The sequence below is a fragment of the Eulemur rufifrons genome, chromosome 24 (assembly GCF_041146395.1).
Source record: "Eulemur rufifrons isolate Redbay chromosome 24, OSU_ERuf_1, whole genome shotgun sequence".
NCBI classification, from domain to species: Eukaryota; Metazoa; Chordata; class Mammalia; order Primates; family Lemuridae; genus Eulemur; species Eulemur rufifrons.
In genome coordinates this window covers 36357057-36376014 of record NC_091006.1, presented here as the reverse complement: position 1 = coordinate 36376014, position 18958 = coordinate 36357057, and the positions used below count along the sequence as shown (strand labels likewise).

Here is an 18958-nt window from a genome sequence, read left to right as displayed (position 1 = left end):
GTCCTTTCCCGGTACACCATCTACCCTAAATACTGCACAGGGCACGATGCTGAGATAAAAAGAGAATTGGGGCATTTCATAGCTTCTCTGGTACATTCCTCCTGGATGGGATGTCGTTCCAGTAGAAGTTTTCACCCACCCGAACTTCCTGGGCACCTGGTCGACAGTGAGTTCTAACCACAGACCTTCATACTCCCCGAACTAGGAGCTATCTGTGCTGTTTTTCACTGATACGATTACTCTGTATCAGGAAACAGGGAGCACGCATGGCACAATGGAAAGAGTGTAGCTTTTAGGGTCAGCTTAACCTGAATTCAGGATCCAGCCGAGCTTTGTACTGATTAACGGAAAGGCTCCTTACTCTATTCAAATTTTAGTTTCTTTACTTTAAAAGTTGAGGTAATAGTGAATCATATAACACATTCCTATTATCCTTATTTTAAGGATTATATTAATTTTAAGAAAAAACTGATTCTGGATCAATTATAAAATCACCAGAACTATTTCCACAGCTGTCCTATAGAAGTCTTGGTAAACTATGCCAGATAATAGAATGATGAATTAATTTCTACTAATGTGGAGTTGAATGGTGGAGTTATACACAAAAAGTAGCAAACTCTCGTGTGTGCTATTCTTAGCCAAATACCAATCAGGCGAAGATGATTTCCTAAGAATGTCAATGCTTACAGGAAATACACTCTCTTTTGTGGACACAAAGATGTCTTTATAGGTCAAGTGATAACTGGAGTGCTCCAAACCTCAGGCGAGGAGGCATCTGGAATTTTTCCCTAAAATTTGCCAACTGGGCTGAGATCTCCATCCTGCGGCTGCTGCTGTGGCAGTCAGGGTCACAGAGGGGCACCGTTGGATCCTTGTCCCCGGTAGCATCTTGCACTTAGGCTTGGCAATGACAGGGTCAGTGGAGGGCAGGGACAGGGGACCCAGCGGGGAACAGGAGGTTTTGGCTCCTGTTGCTACTCAGCACGGAGCACGGGGACCAGGGCTGGTTCCAGGGAAGAGATCTGAGGCCAGGCCAGGCGGGATTGTAGAGGCCACGGTGAGTAGCAGCAATTGAGCACGGGAAGCAGCTACTCAGATGCCTGTTCTGTTACGAAGCTACCTGTTCCCAAACGTAAGCACTTGTTACACCACCAGACACCCGGGTGTCGTGAAGACCTGTGGCCGTCGGGTACTTTGCTTGCCATGAGCAAAGCGTGTGTTTCCACTGTGACGTGGAATGTGCTGACACAGCAGGAAAGCTGCTGGAATTATCTGGCTGAGGAAGAGCAAATTTCACGTATTTAAGGGCAACGAGATAGGTCCTTCCTTGGCATACACGTTGTTTCTAAACAACGGACGAAGGCACAGTGTCACGGAAAGAAAAGAGCCGGGTAGACGTGACGGCTTTTCTGGCACATTCATCTTGCTTGGAGTCACGGCAGTGAATTTTCTTGCATTCAGGAAAAATGAGGCCATATTCTCCTTACTGCTTTAGTTCATGTACCAAATTCCCCGGAGGCTTTTCCCATTTTAGCCTAGCTAACTCTTAAAAGAAATAGAATGTAGCAAAACTAAAATATTACCAGTTATTACGAAGTTTGAGGCTTTAATGTTTGGCCGTGGTGCTTTGATTACCTTTGTGCTTACTTCAGGTGTGCCTCATCTGTATTCTCAGCAAAGCCACCAACAAATAAAGGAATGTCACACGCCTCATGGAGCTGTACGTGTTCTCTGTAGCCCTGTGTATTCATTCCCGGTGCTTTTTAATGTGACAACTTGACGTTTCTGATGGCGACTGAGATGACATGAGTTATAGAAGACAGACTGAAATAAAATGAAACCAAGAACTAAAGACCTCCTATACATTCCTACATGTCGTCCAACCTAGGTTAGAAACCTCACCCCATCTTCCAGGTCCTAATCCAATGCCACCAATTTCAGAAAGCCTCCTCTGCCCTCCAGCTGATCTTCCTCCCCTCACCGCCGTTGTGATGTCCTGGCCCATCTTGTCTTCTGCATCATTCGTTTGACACTTATTTTCCATTCTACACTGTGGGTTACATTTTTGTGAGTTTACAAAAAAAAAAAATTTTTTTTACATAAAAATATATTGTAACCTCCATAAGAACTAGACACTTTTTATTTCTTAAATGAGTCCTGCTGGGCACTCTGCTTAGCGTAAATAGAAATCCAAAAAATGTTTATTGTGTGATGATCTTTCTCCCTGTCTTGTTCATTAATCAAAAATCGATTCAATGCCTACTCTGGGCCAGCAACTGTGCTAAGCGGTGGGGACGTGATGGGGACAAGGCAGACACGGTCTCTGCCTTTGACTGGAAATAGTTGCTCCAATTTTTCCTTCTTCCCTCTTATGGCTGTACATTGGGAAGAGAGTGGGAGGATGCAAGAAGAGGCTAAAGGAGAGAAAAATGGGGCTGTTCAAAGAGACGTGATGAGTTTGTAGGATGGTGCACACATTGCCTTCTTCCTCCACTTCCACGGGAACGTGTTAGAAGTTAAAAACATCAACTCTGGCACGAACCCCTTGCCTGTGTTCAAATTCCCTCCTGCTTCCTCTCTGGGTGGCCTTGGAATTGTTATTTCATCTCACCGAGGCTCAATTTCTGCTGATAATAGAGTCTACTACATCAAATGAGACGGTATTTGGTGCCTAACACACGTGTCCTTAATTAGTGTTGGTTGTTATTGTTGTTGGCTGCTGTTATGATATGTTTACACGTATGACTCTAAGGAGGGCCATGTCCAAGACTGCTAGAAGTGGGGCAGAGACGATCCAGGCTGGGAATTTGCTCTAAGTGTCCCCTTCCCAGACGGTAGACTGGCTCCAGGTTCCCTGAACGACCCTGAAGGCTGCGCCGGCCACCCCCACATCTGGACATAAACCTGGCACCTGTGGGCTCCCGGAGCTCACTGGCTGAGAGCAGCCTTTCTGGTGACTGCAGGTGGCCTCACTAGATGGGTGAATATCAGCAGTCAGGAGAAATGTCTTCTCTTTGGCCTCCTGGTTGTGCGTTTACTCGGCTCTGGAGGGAAGAATCATGTGCAGGATTTTGTGGGTTAAGCTTTCCTGGCTAGAACTTTGTTGTCTCAAATACTAACAGAGTGGATTTTCCCCCCTACCCTCTCTTGTTAATAGGGCGCTGAGAAAATTTTGTCAATGAATGAATCAGGAGAACTGCAAGACCTCTTAACCAAAATTGAGGTAATTGTGCTTTTAGCAACTTATTTATAGTAATCAAAATGTTAAACACAGTCTGATTGTATAATAATTGGGTTTTCCTAATTGAATCCCCCCTTCAATGTTCTTACACATTGTGTAACAGGAGACTTGTGGCAGTTTTAATTTGATACAATTTGCTGTTAGGTTTGCTCCAGTTAGAACTGACTTTAATGTTAGCTTATCACAACCTCTTACTGGTAGCTGAATGTTATGATTGGCTTTATTTGGGCCTAATTGTCTATAATTCAGCCATTGATGAGGTATTCCAAATCAGACAGTTATCTTGAAGCACACTGAAAATTGTTCATTTAAACGACTTTATTTTTCCCATATATTTCTTACATATGGGAAGATCTTCTTACATCATTTCTAAAGATTAAAGAAAAAGTTATTTCCCTAAAAAAAGCACATTTTAATTTTGTTCCCTATAGTTACAAGTACAGCAGCAGAGAAATACTTGTTCAAATATGTAATGTGTTAAATTAATATGCAACCAGGAAGCCCTTACTACGTCTTTGCTAAATTGTTAGATCAGCCTGTTTCTCCGTATAAGTAGGAAGATCATGTACTTCATTGTCTGGACGGGAACACTCTGAGAGTGAGAAGTTTGCGTTAGTGATTATTTGGTGGCAACAAACAAGAAACAGGACTTACCAGGTGAACGAGGCCATCCAATATTTATATGTGTGGTCATCCAATATTTATACGCCAATATCAGCGCTTCTTGCTCCAGTCCTCTTTGCCAACCCTATTTCTGATTCTCTCTCATTCCTTCCACTTCAGTAAAAAGAAAAAAACTATGTGGTTTCTTGTGCAAGCTGTTCTGTCTGCCTAGAATGTTATTATTCCAATTCCTCATTTCCTCCACCATCTTCAAGGCTCGTCTGCAATATCACTTCTCCCAACGATCATTCCTGATCTCCACACTTTTCAATTCCCATGACCCTCTTTTTGTTGGGTGCTTATCAAAGTCTTCCTTGTATTACCTTTTTTTGAGTATTCGACTCATGCCCCAAATGAATTCTATGATCCTTCATTATAGAAATCATGTCTTCTTTGCATTGTGATCTTGTCCAGAAGGAAGACACAATGTATTCATTCATTCAGCAAATAGTTCTTTAGTCTCTACTATTTAAGACACTTTGCTAAGGAGACAATGATGCCCTCTCAACATACTGTGTGCACAGAGCAAGAACTCAGAAAAGTTTCGTACCAGCTTATGTCATAATGAGAAGAGTGACATCACACTTTGACACTGTTGCCAGTGAGGGTGGCAGCCACAGAGAAAGTTCCTATGAAGGAGGAGGATGCCTGGGCTTTCGGATAAGAACTTGCCATGGTTCGTTTTCTAAATTCAAAAGTAACAAGATGTTTTCAGAGACTCAGCTCGTTTTTATAAAAGAGGTTTAAATTTCCGTGGTTTATAATTTTTGAAGGACTATGACTTGGAAATTAGCAGATTTTGGCTCCATCCTCAGCTCTGTTGGTGGCTGTGTAACTTTGGGCACATTCTTCCACCTCTCAGGATCTTCATTTCCTTGTCTAGTAAATGAGGAGGTGTATTCGATGGTCTAAAACTCCTCTCAGCTAAAAAATATACATCAATGAATTTCTTTCTTTCTTTTTGCTTCCATACACTCTTCCAATCCCATGAAGCCACTAATTTAGGTTAATGTGTATCTCCTTATTTAAACAATTTAACTAGGTTAATGTTTGCTTTATTTTCTGTGCATATTTTAAAATTATGTTAATAGTGTTATGTAATACAGTTAATCTATTTATTTCTTATACCAATATCATACTTTTTTGTTTCAATAGTTTGATAGCCTCTTTTAGGATCTCATAGGGTGAATGTCCCTCATTGCTCTTTTTTTTTCAAAACAGAATAATAATTGACTTAGCCATTGGGGAATTTTATTCCATTGAGTCTGTAATTCCTCAATTCTGCAACTTAATGAACACCACCATGATAGATAAAGTAATCTCTCTTTCTCCTTCAGCTCAAAGAATTTTGGAAAGGGGATTTTTCCCCTTAATTAAGCTTGTCTCCATTCTACAGATGATGTAAATAAGGCACAAGCATTTCAGGCTATTCCTGATGTTCAGAGGAATGGTATGGTGTCACCTTCTACTGTTGCAGGAATTGTAAAGTTCTGTGACGCTGTTGGGCTGCTTTGCCCATGCAATAAACTGACAGAGAATTTGTAGCCACCCAAGAAAGCACGGAGCTCTGCCGGAGAGAGGGCTGGGAGGTAAGGGAAGCCAATCCAGGTAAAGAGACTGGTCCCAGAGAAGTACTGGGAGAGCCAAGCAAAGAGGATTAATGGATACAAGATCCAGGTCCGAACACATCCCATTCAGCTGGTTGGCTTTTGGCAATGGAGCAAGAGTTAAACATCCACGAGGCAGGAAACAATTGAGTCCTTCCTATGTAGCGAGTGACATTCTCGGCATTTTTGTGTGTATTAAGCGATTGAAGGCTCACAACAACTCTATGAGGTGGGCTCTGTTATTAGTATTATCCCCATTTCACTGGGAAGGAATGGAGGCATGGAGAGGTTAATTACTTGCTTGAGACCTTACAATAGTCAGTGTTTGATCCTGGTTCTAATCAGTGTGACCCCAAGCCGATAACCTGAATCGTGAATTTCCGCTGCCGTGACTCTCAGCTTCAGTGGCATGTAGGAGTCTGGGAAATCTGACTATTGTGACAGGACACTAGGTCTGGGTGAGAGTTTACTGGGAAAAAGGCAGAGTATTAAGATTTGGACTCAGGGCTCTGATGCTAGTGGTGCGTCCTGGAATGTGGGTCACTGGTGACAACTTTGGAGAGAAGCTAATAGATCCTGCCAAGTTGCAGTTTGCTTCTGCTTGGGTTGCTTCAGGGTAGTTGGTGACAACCCGTGGTCCTCGTCATTCAGGTCCCGGTTCCCAGCGGTTACCCCAAGTGATGGTGAGGAAGGAGGCTTTGCAGTTGTGGTTGGGACCTCAGAGATGGAGCCACCAAATAATTTCAAGTTTTCTGGCCCAAGAATCCTAGCATATATTATGCCCAAGTGAAAATTGTTCTGGGAAGCCGAACGGATCTGATTTGTTGATGGAGATTATCAGTGGCCTCAAACTTGCGAAATTGGCCAAAGACCGCAAAGGCCGGTGATACGTGTGATAGTCGATATGCAGACCTGGGCTCGGCAGGGCTGGCTGCACCCCGGGGACCCTGTTCCTGAAATGACGATCTGCAGGTCGTACTCCCAGTAGAGTATGAGCTCCACGTGTGCAGGGATTCTCGTCTATTTTTTCTATCTTTTACTTTGAGTGCCTAGAACAGGGATTGGCATATAAACAGGCACAATACATATTGGTTGAGGGAATAGATGAATGACTCATTTATCTGAAGTTTTTTGGAGGAGGCAAAGCAGTTAAGAGACAAAAAGAAAGAAAAATCATTATTTTATGTAGGCGAATGCATGGATAAACGGATGAATGAAAACACCATTTTTTTTGGTTAAAATTTATGCATTTATTTATGTAAATAAACAAGCTAGCGATTAGAAGCAAAAAGGTGCATAAAGAGTCCCCCCCAGAACAGTGAGATGGATAGCTGATCCTGCCGGTGCCCACGCAGAGAGCGCCGGGGCTCTGAGACGCAGGAGCACCCGCTGGTCCTGGCAGATGCTGGATTACAGATCTCAGATGGCAAAGAAGCTCTAGGTAAGCTTGCACTTTGCTATGTTTTTTGAAGATATGAGCAGTTTCGTTGTCATTTCTATTGAGATTGCCAACACACAGTGCCCTTTTTTTTTCTTGTAAAGCTTATAACAATTACTTACTCCGATTCTCCCTGAGGGCTAATGGCTGCTTAATTGTTGTTCATGAGGAACAGAGGAACGATTTCCAGCTACACACTGAGGATGTCAAAAATGGCACAGGCTGTCTGCACGAGGCATTGGGGCTGTCAGAGACTGTCCTGGGCCTCCGTGAAGTACGGCTCTGGGTGATGGCCTCCAGGGGCCGGGGCGTAGATGTGGCATGTTCAGAGGCTTCGGCAGCAGAGCACCACCTGCTCACCTGGGGAATCAGCAATGTCATCTGCCTCTCTGAATTCTAAACATCTATGTATTAATAAGTAGGTTTACGACCATCCCTACTGGTTCAAGAATCCAGTTCCTACAGTCAGGCTTGTACATTTAGGATTATGAGCTACAAATTTTCTCTGTGTCTGCATTTTGTTTAGTGGCTTCTTTTCCAACCCAGGAAATTGAGGATGCCAAAAACACTGATGAGGAGGAAAGATGCGATTTATTTCTTTTTAACAGGTTGGTCAGGCAGAGAGGTGTTCAGTAGGCACATAACAAGCATTTGCTGAATTAAATAGTCGAATCTAGTTTAAAACAAAATACAGACAGAGGTGAATCATCCAGAGATGATTATATGCCAAGTGTATACTCTTTGACAGTTCATTTCGTGGGTAAGACTGCTTCATAGACAATCTGGATGATGAGATATTTGGTCACAGAGACTCACATAAGTTGCTTCCTCTTTGGTGGCACACTTAAGGGACTTTCAAGATCTACCGAAATAGGATTAGATAGTCTGAGATTAAAAATAATAAGATCTTCCTTTCCTGATCTTAAAGAAGACATGAAGACTCTTGATCTTAGCATCTTGTTTGTCTACATTAAATAACTGGGGGATAAACTCTTCATATTCCTGAAATTTGATTTTGTGCTACAGAGGAGGTCTGTTTGATAATCATTCATGAGCTCTGCTCTTGTATTGTTGTCCGTTTGGTCCTTGGTTAGAGACATAGGACTTCTTATGTGCTTCAGTTGAGAAGCCTGAAGCACGGAGTGGACCTAGTCAAGACCTAAGGAGAACGAGGAAGTGTTTGGTTCAATACTATAGCCCCAGTGCTTTGCACAGTGAAAACTAGTGGATGCTCAAAATATATTAATATTTGTGGAATGAGTGAATAAGTGAAAAAGTCTCACCTACTGAGTATCTAGTTTTTGGAAATTTCTCATCAAGAATATCTGAACAGGAAGAGGTAAGGAGGAGGATGATTTCTCATTCCTTTTTTTCTTGAACTTAACCCCAAAGTGACAGGTCTCACCCCAAGCCACTCTTCAGAGAGGCACCTCCTGTTCAATCAGTACTCTAACTGTGTGCTATCTGTAACCAGGTCTGCATGGTTTCTTACCGGCTTGAAGGTCGAAGTTTCTGTACTCAGCCTCTTCACTGAAGGTGGAAGTCTGTTTTGTTACTAAGAGTAATGAGGATTGTCAACTCCAATTATTCCCTCTGCCTCCATCTTGGAACATAATTTAAGTTCTTTGGGGGAATTTCCCAGCTCTTTTTCTATCTCCACCTGAGGATAAAACTGTCTACTTGAGTGTTGGACTTCTTAGGGCTCAAAGGTATCTGACATATGCCAGTTCTTTCTCTTCCTGGGGAACCCCTAAGTTGGGACCAGAGTTCCAGTAGAACAGAAGTGCTCTTTGAAAGAGGTGGTTAGGAAAGACAACGTTATTTATTTTTACTAGTGGAATAAATGGCATACGTCGTGCTGGGTGATGTGGCAGGAATGGGATTCCTGGGAGCTGAAGGAGCATTGGGGACCTCGGAAGGGTGGCTTCAGACCCAGCCCACCCTGCGTTGGTCACAGCACTGACCCTTTCACTATTTGCATCTGGTGATCCCAAGGGTCTACCATTTGAGAAAAATTGATGCAAACAAAAGTTAAAAACTGAATACAGAGGCGAGACCATGGATTTTGCTCTTGAAGTAAGCTCTCTAATTCTCATGTTTCTCATTTTGACCTGAATTTTTTTTCCCCATTAAGAGGGGTTGTTTCTTCATTTGTAAAATGATAATCTCTATCACACTATGCTGGTGTGAGGATGGACGTAGACTCTACATGCTGTATAAGCCATCCCTTTCCTTTTTTATGTTTATGGCTGAAATAGCTAATTTATCTTGAGAATGGACATGGCCCCAGAATCTTTCCCACACTGTCCTCCAAGACATCAGAATGAGCACATGAATCGAAACACAGTTACGCTCCCTGTCCTGCAGTGGCAAAACCTTAAACCTGAAAGCTAAGTATAGAAAAGGTGTGTGAATAAAATGACTCCAAGGATTATGGCAAATCGTTGTGTCACCTGACAACAATCAATTTAACTTGAGATAACAGTTAATAAAAATCCTTTCAAATAGAGATTTATTAATAAGATAATGGCTAATAATGACTAAGTTATTGAGTGCCTACTTGTGCCAGGCAGGGTTCTATTCATTTTACATGAATAAATTCATTGGATCTTCTCAACAATCCTTTGAATAAGAGACAGATCTCATCCTAGAATTGTATCGATTCTGAGGACACTATTCTAGAATGGTCTTGGTCTATTTGTGATTTCCTTTAAAAATGAAATTGTAGCTTTTAGTATTTGCATGTTAATTTTATTTTAGGAAATTCATTTGTTCTGACTAGGGGATAAATTATGAAGAGACAGTAAACTCTTGGTGTTAGTGGATTTAACATTTGGTATTTGGGCCTTTTGAAAGTAATTTTTGTATTTTCTTCCTAAAGGCATTTTAATATCATGCGAACTTTAAGTCCAGTGCACCCTTTCTTTTAGGTAAATTTTTTTGTTAAGAATTTACCTAAAAGAAATGACAAAAATCTACCTACAAAGTAACCCAATTGCTACACATATTCAATACATCTTTTTTGAGAGATCTTTAAAGCTCTGTAGTCTTGTTGAAGTTCCTTGTTTGTGTCATTCAGATTGGAGACCACGACTTTCCACTGAAGTAATTCTGTGCTATTGAAATTAAGATATGGCATGAGTTTATCCATCTTGATGTAGTAGCTAAGCCAAACTGTAACTGTAAGTCAGTCTTGCCATATGCAGAAAGTGCCTATTTGAAAAACGTTCTGGGAGCATAAATATAAATGTTTAAATTTTAGGATGATCATGTCCTTAATGTTTGTTCCCCAAAGGATATTCCATGGGTTACTAATTATGGCAGAATTATATTTATTTGCTGAAGAAAAGGTTCTCATAGTTTTATGTGTTGGGAAAAGGGTGGGTTAAGCCCAGTTAATCAGGTTTCTCTTCAGTTGGATTTTTTTTTTAGAGACTTTAATATGTGTAATTATGAATCTTCAGAGAAAAGCTCTGAAAATTTTGTATGTATGTGTATGTTAAATATGTTAAGTGTATGTTTCGGTGTGTGTATGTATGGAGACACACATTTTCTAAACTTATTTTTAGCAATTCTTTTCTTCACAAAGTCAGGCTTTCGCACACTGCTGCAAATTCTTCTTTTGCAAGTCAGAAGCTCAGTGCAATTCCCTTCTTTTCTCTTTGCATTTGTCTCCCTAATGGCTCCCGATCTCCCTCAGCCCCACGGATGCCGCTCGTGGGCTCCTGCAAAGGTTACGGTGCTCAGAAAAGCAAAATAGACAGGCGTTGGAATGATTTTCAAAATACTATGTTCAACACAATGCCCTAGTTATTCTTATTCTACCATTAGAGATGCTTTATCTTTGCCCGAGGTAGAAAGGCTGATAGCTACGGTGGGAAGTTTTACGAACTTGCGTACATGTCCTAAGATGTCTATGCTACTTCTTTAAATATAAAATGAGCATAATGATGCTTGAATTACGTCTTATTCAAGAAGTTGTCTGTATGTGTAGAGGTTCAGGTGGGGGAAGATTCTCCACGATAATGCATCGGAAAGTGCTTTGAAGAAAAACAAACCAATATTCAAAGGTGCAGCGTAACGATGGGTCTTCCGTCTCAGCGGCTCCTCTCCACCTCAGCTTTCCGTTTTCTGATTTTCCAGACCCGCTATTCGTAGAACTATTCTATAACAAAGACATAAAACTATTAAGAGACATTAAAAGGAAAGGAAAGGTATTGTGCTTTGAGACAGATAACCATCTCCTGAATTATTTGGTTTGTGCATAGACGCTTTCCCATGACGGATTTCTTGAAGCTGTGTTCCCTGTAACCCAAAATTTACCAACCTTTGCAAACCAAGTCTGTGCTATTGATGCCGTCGATGGGGCAAGGAAGGGGAACTTCCGGGAGTTTTTCCCGTGGGTCTAATGTGTATGAATGGCAGCGGGTTTTAGGTGCCTGGCCGTATCATGCCAACATGGTTCTATGACACTCACGGTACACAAAGATGAGAAGGTGGATTGAGTGGCTCATGCTAACACATCTCCCGTCCTCTCTTGCCCCCTGCCGCCCCCCGCAGAGAGTGCAGCATCCACACGAGTGCCCGTCCTGCGGAGGCTTTGGCTTCGTCCCCTGCTCCGTGTGCCACGGGAGCAAGATGTCCGTGTTTCGAAACTGCTTCACAGACTCTTTCAAAGCGCTCAAGTGCACGGCGTGCAACGAGAACGGCCTGCAGCGCTGTAACAGCTGTGCCGGTTAGGCGGCGCTTCCACCCGGGAAAGCCTTATTTTAGTCACAAAAGGTAATGATTTGGTTTATACTTTTTTTAAAAAAATTGTCCTGTTAATGGATTAATCAATAAACTTTGTTTATTATAATTGCCTTGGTTTGATTTTTTTCTGTGATCATTTTCGTTGACTTATTCAACAACTGTTTATTTAACAAGTACTACGTGCCAAGCCCTGTGCCAGACCCTGGTTTCTAATTGCAATCGATGGAGTTACCCAATACCATTTCAAGATACCCAAAGTCTGATTCCCTAAATGTGTTCGATTTTTCTAAAGAAAAGAATCAAATCTATCCAGGGGTACCTACCACAACGTCACCCTGTTGTCTAAGATGAGTTAACACAACTCCCTAGAAGCGTAACACCCGCATTTCTACGCACACCGCACTGGACCAGAGACTCAATTACCGGGGAAGACGTGGTGCCCCGTGTCCAGCTGCCTCACTCAGAAATGGACAGTCTCCCTGAGCCCGAGGTTGCAGCAGACTTTTGCTTTCCTGGGAGTTATTGCCGTGGATCCCATGAGGAAGCGCCCTCTTTCAGAAGATCGCTGGCCCCTGTGGGAATTCTTTGACAGGCTGTGGTCATTCCAGTCAATCAAGAGAAAATCTCTTTTCAACTGTGGGGGAGTATCTATGTTTCCAAGCCACAATTCCTGTAGGAAAAGAATGAGCATCCGTTCTGGTATAAACTTTTGTCCTGGTCCTATTCTGAACTTCTTAAACTCTTGCATGAAACCTAACACAGAACAGAGTGGAAAATTTAAAATGTGTGATTTGGTGGCAGGGTGACTTTGAACTGGAATATAGCTTTTGTAGAAGCATGCAAGGTGTCCTAAAAGCATCGCTTATATGTAATAAAACTGGAGCTTAATCTTAATATTAATCGATGTCTAGAAAATCCATATTGATCCTTTGCAGTGCACATTCCTCACTTAGCATTCTGTGCCCTGACGTTATCTTTTTTCTTTATGTTTTCTATGGTCTCAATCCTTTTCTCTCCACCAGCTTGTTAGATAAATATCAATATAAATGTTATCTGAGTACCCCAAATAGAGGTACACAGAGCAGTTAGAAAACAAAATGTTTGTGTAATCTAGAGTATGGTGCTATGGCGCAGTGCTGATTTGTTGAAATAAATAAAAGTTAATACTAGTGGATGATTGTCATCTTTTACATTTTTTCCTTATGAATTGTGGGTTCCTTTGATCTCTATTTTGTACCTTCCTTTGCATTTGATGAATGAATCCACTGTGAAGCTTAAAGATCCTAGAAAGGAGCATTAGTACAAAATCTAAGGTGTTGTTTCCCAGAAGACAGGATGCCACCTTGTTGCCCTGAAGTTTACATATATACCTTGACCTTTAAAGGTCTCTTGTGAGTGACTGTCTGCTGTAGATTTTACCTGGAGACAGACCTGTCAATATGTTCTCTTTCATGCGTTTGTATTCCAACTAGGAAATATCATAGCATGCTTTACTCTTAGGAAAGACAAATATAACTGTTTTTCAAAGCATTCTTCCCTAAGGTAAAAGTGTCTGTGCCCTTTGCGTTTTTCCAGCAGTTGCTACAAGTCCTTGTGCTGTTAGGAATGTGGGAACAGCTACCGGTAGCTGCATTCCCTTTCCTCACATGTCCTCTTCTCGTTTTCTTCTTCCATGTTTGCAGAAATAGATGTTGGGGACGATTTGTGAGTCTAGTTATGAATTAGAAATACTTTCATCTCTGAATCAAATATTTGAATTTGTTAGTAATGTCATGGTGACAATTAAAGAGAACTTCCTGAGTTTCTGAAAGCAAGACGAGCCACGTGACACCCAGTCAAGAAGCGTAGCAGGCATTACAAGGGACACAAAAATATGACATGGTTTTGCCCCTATCGCAATTGGGGAGATAAGACATGGTATGGGTAACTAGAACACAAACTGCCTCGTGCAGATTATTGACGATCAGATGTCTGCTAAGAATATTAAATACAGGATGCTCAAAGAAGCAGAATATAGGAGCATAAGAAACTTTCTTTTCTTGGTGGACTTATCTTGAAGCTGTGTCTTTGACAATAGCTAGGATTTCTATAGCAAAGATACAGGTGGAAAGTCATAGCCCAGCTGTGGAATCTGGCAGATGGAAAGCAAAGTGCTTAGACTGGCAGATGGCGAGCATTTGTTGCAGGCTTCCAATTATCCCCAAAATGACGGTGACAGGTCATGTATCACTATGGTTGGGCTATGGATTCTGACCATCTGGTTTTGAATCCCAGTTTTGCCATTTTCTAGCCGTGTGACTTTAGGCAAATTATTTATACTTTCAATTGTCTTCTTCCTCTTCTTTTTTTTTTTTTTTTTTTTTGAGACAGAGTCTCACTCTGTTGCCTGGGCTAGAGTGCCGTGGTGTCAGCTTAGCTCACAGCAACCTCAAACTCCTGGGCTCACTCGATCCTCCTGCCTCAGCCTCCCGAGTAGCTGGGACTACAGGCATGCGCCACCATGCCCGGCTAATTTTTTCTATATATATTTTTAGCTGTCCATATAATTTCTTTCTATTTTTTTAGTAAAGACAGGGTCTCGCTCTTGCTCAGGCTGGTCTCGAACTCCTGAGCTCAAATGATCCGCCCACCTCGGCCTCCCAGAGTGCTAGGATTACAGGCATGAGCCATTGTGCCTGGCCAATACTTTCAATTCTCTTATTTGTTAAATGAAAATAATCTCATGAATAGGGTTGTTTGAATGATTAAGTTATTTTATATAACGTATTTTTTTTGGTACTTGCCACATAGGTGGTGAGTGATTATGTTTTCCAATTATTTGTAGGTAGTTAGCTTTTTGAAAAGCTGATTTGTAAAATTACTTTGTATTTGACCATTTTTTGCAACTCGTATTACTAATGCTAAAAATATTATTCTAAAATACCTAAAATAGATACTTAATACTTAAAAATACATTGAATTTTCTAGATACACATTTATGGAATTGGATGTTGAAAATGTTGATTGCTTGATAAGCTCATAGATTCTTATGAATAGACTATAACCTTCTTGCTGTTATCAATACAGATTGAGTATCCCTTATCTGAAATGCTTGGGACTAGAAGTGTTTTGAATCTCAGATTTTTTTTTTATTTTGGAATATTTGCACATACATAACAGATATCTTGGCGATGGGACACAAGGCTAAACACTAAATTAATTTATGCTTCACATATACCTCATACACATAGGCTGAAGCTAATTTTAAACAATATTTTTAATAATTTTGTGCATGAAGCAAAAGCTTTGGCTACATTTTAACTATGGCCTGTCATCTGAGGTCAGGTATGGAATGAATTCTCCACTTGTGGCATCATGTTGGTGCTCATTTTTGTTTAAATAAAATAGAAAAATCTTGAAAATATGGAAATAGAATGCCATTACTTTGTACTTCTAATATCTACTTGTGTGTATTAAGGAACAGCGACATAGGAGTTAGCTATTACTTGGAAGATTATATTAGTGTTGATGTCTGACCTGGTCAAACTAGATAACTTAAAAAGAGGTTTTAAATTATTCAGTAATTTTTATGGGCTAAATTATTGCAGGGATAATGATCCAATGAAGAAACAGGAAGGAGAAATCCACATGTGTAAATTTCATTCCCTGCCGTATAATTTCCCTGATTGCGTTGGTATAAAATTGCTGCTAATAATTGTCCCAATTCTCTCTTGTATAGGAAGTCTTAACACAAAGGTTTCCAGTATTTCTAGATTATTGTGTGGGGGTGCGTGAGAGGAGGGCTTCAGAATAGATTATGAGCTGAAACACGGACGGAACAAAACTCACAGGACTAGGTGATGTTGCTGGGGAAATTGATGGTAAGCTTTTAGGAAGACGTCTTTCCCTGATATCTAATGCAGACACAGGCTGTCTTTCCAAATTCTTGTTGCTGCTTCTCTGCAGCTCGAGGGGGATGACACTCTAACTCTTCTTTAAAGGACTCTCAGTTTTGGCCAGGCGCGGTGGCTCACGCCTGTAATCCTAGCACTCTGGGAGGCCGAGGCGGGTGGATTGTTTGAGCTCAGGAGTTCGAGACCAGCCTGAGCAAGAGCGAGACCCTGTCTCTGCTAAAAATTCAAAGAAATGATCTGGACAGCTAAAAATATATATAGAAAAAATTAGCCGGGCATGGTGACACATGCCTGTAGTCCCAGCCACTCGGGAGGCTGAGGCAGTAGGATTGCTTGAGCCCAGGAGTTTGAGGTTGCTGTGAGCTAGGCTGACGCCACAGCACTCACTCTACCCCGGGCAACAGAGTGAGACTCTGTCTCAAAAAAAAAAAAAAAAAAAAAAAAGAAAAAGAAAAAAGAAAAGAAAAGAAAAGGACTCTCAGTTTTATTTAACTTTCCCGCGCAGGTAACAACCTCCTGTGATCACCCTTCATTGGTCTTGTGCGTTTGTTCTTTCCTCTCCTTTGAAGATGAGTTCAGAGCGTGGGAACAGAAACTTTGCATTTTCCTTCACGTTTTCTCCCTCCTCAAGGTGTGTTGTCTTAAGGAAAGCCAGGTGACAAACTAGAGTGGCCGCTAAAAATGTGCTGTTTCATAATATTTAGAAAATGCACTAGATGTGTCCGTCCCTAATGGTTTGAAAAATAAATGTTTCTAAAAAGTCAAAATCTGAATTTTTGACAAATCAGAATGCCTTAGAATTTGTAACATAATGTCTACATGGAGTTACTGAAAAAAAGTGATTAAAATCAAAATGCAATTAGGTTCATAATTTTTTCCAAATTTGTGACTAGTGAGGTTAAACAACACATTGAAAATTAAATTTATCTGAAATAGCAGAGTCAGTTTTTGTTTTTCAGTCTCACTGACACTTTTCAAACTCCTGCCGACATAGCAGATCTGGGTGAAATGTAGTGACATTTTTCATGGTCTAAAAGAGGGTGTGAATGTTGATAAAATATGTGCTATTCCATTTTACTGCTTGACATACAACATCCTGGAAGTCTGTTTTGTGTTAATGTAGACATTGTTCATAATAAGAACCCAAGTTACGAAAAGTACTGCCACTCGGAAAACAAATTTTCACTCGAAACCCCCATCGGGCTGTGACACAATAGCACAACAAACTGCTGTGTGTGACATTCTGCTGAACGATTCTCACAGAGGAAGACTTTGATAATGACGCATCTACCTTCACCAATGTCTTCAAGTTAACAATGGATTTGATCTCATCACTTTCACAAATGCTAGCCAAGGGAATAAAATAAACGACGGACATGTGTATTGCAACGTGTGAAATTCATAATAGAATCCACTGCCTTGGGTTTCAAAGTGAAAAAGAGAGTTTCAACAGCTGGGTTTCCAAGACCGTGTCAATTCAAGCTGGAGGGTCCCTGAAATGGCAATGAAAGACTGACTGCGTCTCGCGTGCTGGTCTGGAGCCCTTCCTAGCTGTGCTCTCCAAAGCCATTCGTCTCTCGCTGAGTTTCCTGCAAACAGACAGAGACTTCTGCCCCCCTGCACGGCACACCGAATGCTTTATTCATCTGACGTGATTTATTTATGCTGTGCTTATTTCTCCCAGTGTTCTGACGTGAACACAGGGCATATTCAATACCCCAGGCAAATACAGCAGCCAAAACTGGTCTTCATGAAAGCAAATACTTACAAGGAAGGGATGGAAGGGTGAGTCATATTTTGTACTCTCGAACTCCTACCAGCAGGGGCCAAGGCGGGTTCCAGAGGAGTTTCAAAAGTAAAAATACTTTGCCTCTGAAACTTCTGGAGAACACAACTGGGCCGGCAGTCACACCCAAAGTGGGACTGAAAGAGAAAGGCAATAGTTTTGGAGGCAGTTGTCTGACGAGAACTAGACTGTCAGTCTTTAACTTATAACAACTGCCAAGTTTCATTACCAAAGGATTCTGGATATTTTAATGGAGATAATACATATAAAAAATAACGATGTTATATCCTTCTATAAAGAATACAAACAATTAATTGGGAGAATTCTGAGTCTGGATACTTCTGAAACGTTTGGTCACCCCAGGTGACGTGATCGGACTCCACATCCTATAAGTAGAAGTCCTGTTTGAGCTGAAACTAAAATAGTAATAATAGAGTGTCTTGGATTAAAGTTTAGAATAATGAAGAGTGTAGATTCTGGGGGTCAGGCACGTTTTTTATGGCATATGAACAACAGTCCAATCTGAGAACAGATTCCAACAATGTTTTTATCAGACATGGTCCCATCAAGAACACGGAGGCTGTTCATATATTCTAGGTACGAAGGGTCTGATGCATGAGTTAAGGGAGGCGCACGGTTGCCGGGGTCAAGGGAGCTGAGAGGGACGATCTCAGCCTGGAATACCCAACGCTCGATGGTTCCCAAGACCTCACCAGGAGGCTGATGCGGTTCTTACGTGTCTCCTGGAATCTTCCATCAACATGCTCAGTCTGCAGAGGTGAGGTTGGTGGTTCTGGGGCTCACCAAGAAGTCTCTGGGTCTCATGTTTGTCTACTAACTACTATTAACTGCAACTGCCCACGTAAAAGAATGGCTCCTCCTCTTTTATCTTCCAAATCTCACGTGAATCTGTCTCACTGGTGAACTCTAACCCAGAACCATACAAGAAAGACGATTGTGGGACATGTCCTCACCTTTACAGGCCTCGCTTGTACTCCTGGATTAGACCCTAGAGGGGAGTACAGGTCGTGATGATTGATAGCAAATTCTCCCGCTCGGTTTCTGAAGGCAGCTTCAGGGAAGTATAGCAAATGGTGTTTCAGAGATAAAATCCTGAAAACTACTGGCGACGTAGACCCTGGGGGGAGACAATTAAACACTTCATTTACAAAGTATGTGATGTTTTATAAAACGAAAGTTTAATTTACACTTATGTAGACAAAATGCAGAATTCTGGAAGATGAACTTCTTGATATATGGCAAATGACTTTATGAATGCAAGTTACGAAAGGAACTGACCTCAAAGGACACAATTTACTTTAAAAAGGATTAGCTAAAGGTTTCTGCGGTGGGCATGTTTCGAGTATATGCCAAGCTCGTGAATCCAATAAGCTCTCCTTTCCTCTGCAACCTTGTGACACCCCCAGTCCCCCAAGCCACACGCTATTCATGAAATCCTTGCTCACAGTTTATTTGACCAGGGGGAAGCATTTGGCTGCAGCTTAGGTTGATAAGATTCTTTCTCCAGGAAATTTTAGGTGAGACTGAGGTTCTCTTGAGCCTTCCAGATCTAACCTT

General features: G+C 41.4%; 1 protein-coding gene across 1 annotated transcript in view; it reads left to right on the top strand.

The window, feature by feature from the left end:
• Positions 1 to 11807, top strand: part of GRXCR1 (glutaredoxin and cysteine rich domain containing 1) — a 51504-nt gene extending 39697 nt beyond the window's left edge. Inside the window, exons 3-4 of the mRNA XM_069458063.1 lie at positions 3158 to 3223; positions 11510 to 11807. Coding sequence (XP_069314164.1) covers positions 3158 to 3223; positions 11510 to 11689 — 246 coding nt within the window. The 3' untranslated portion in view covers positions 11690 to 11807. The remainder of the gene's footprint in view (positions 1 to 3157; positions 3224 to 11509) is intronic.
• The last annotated feature ends 7151 nt before the right edge of the window (positions 11808 to 18958 follow it).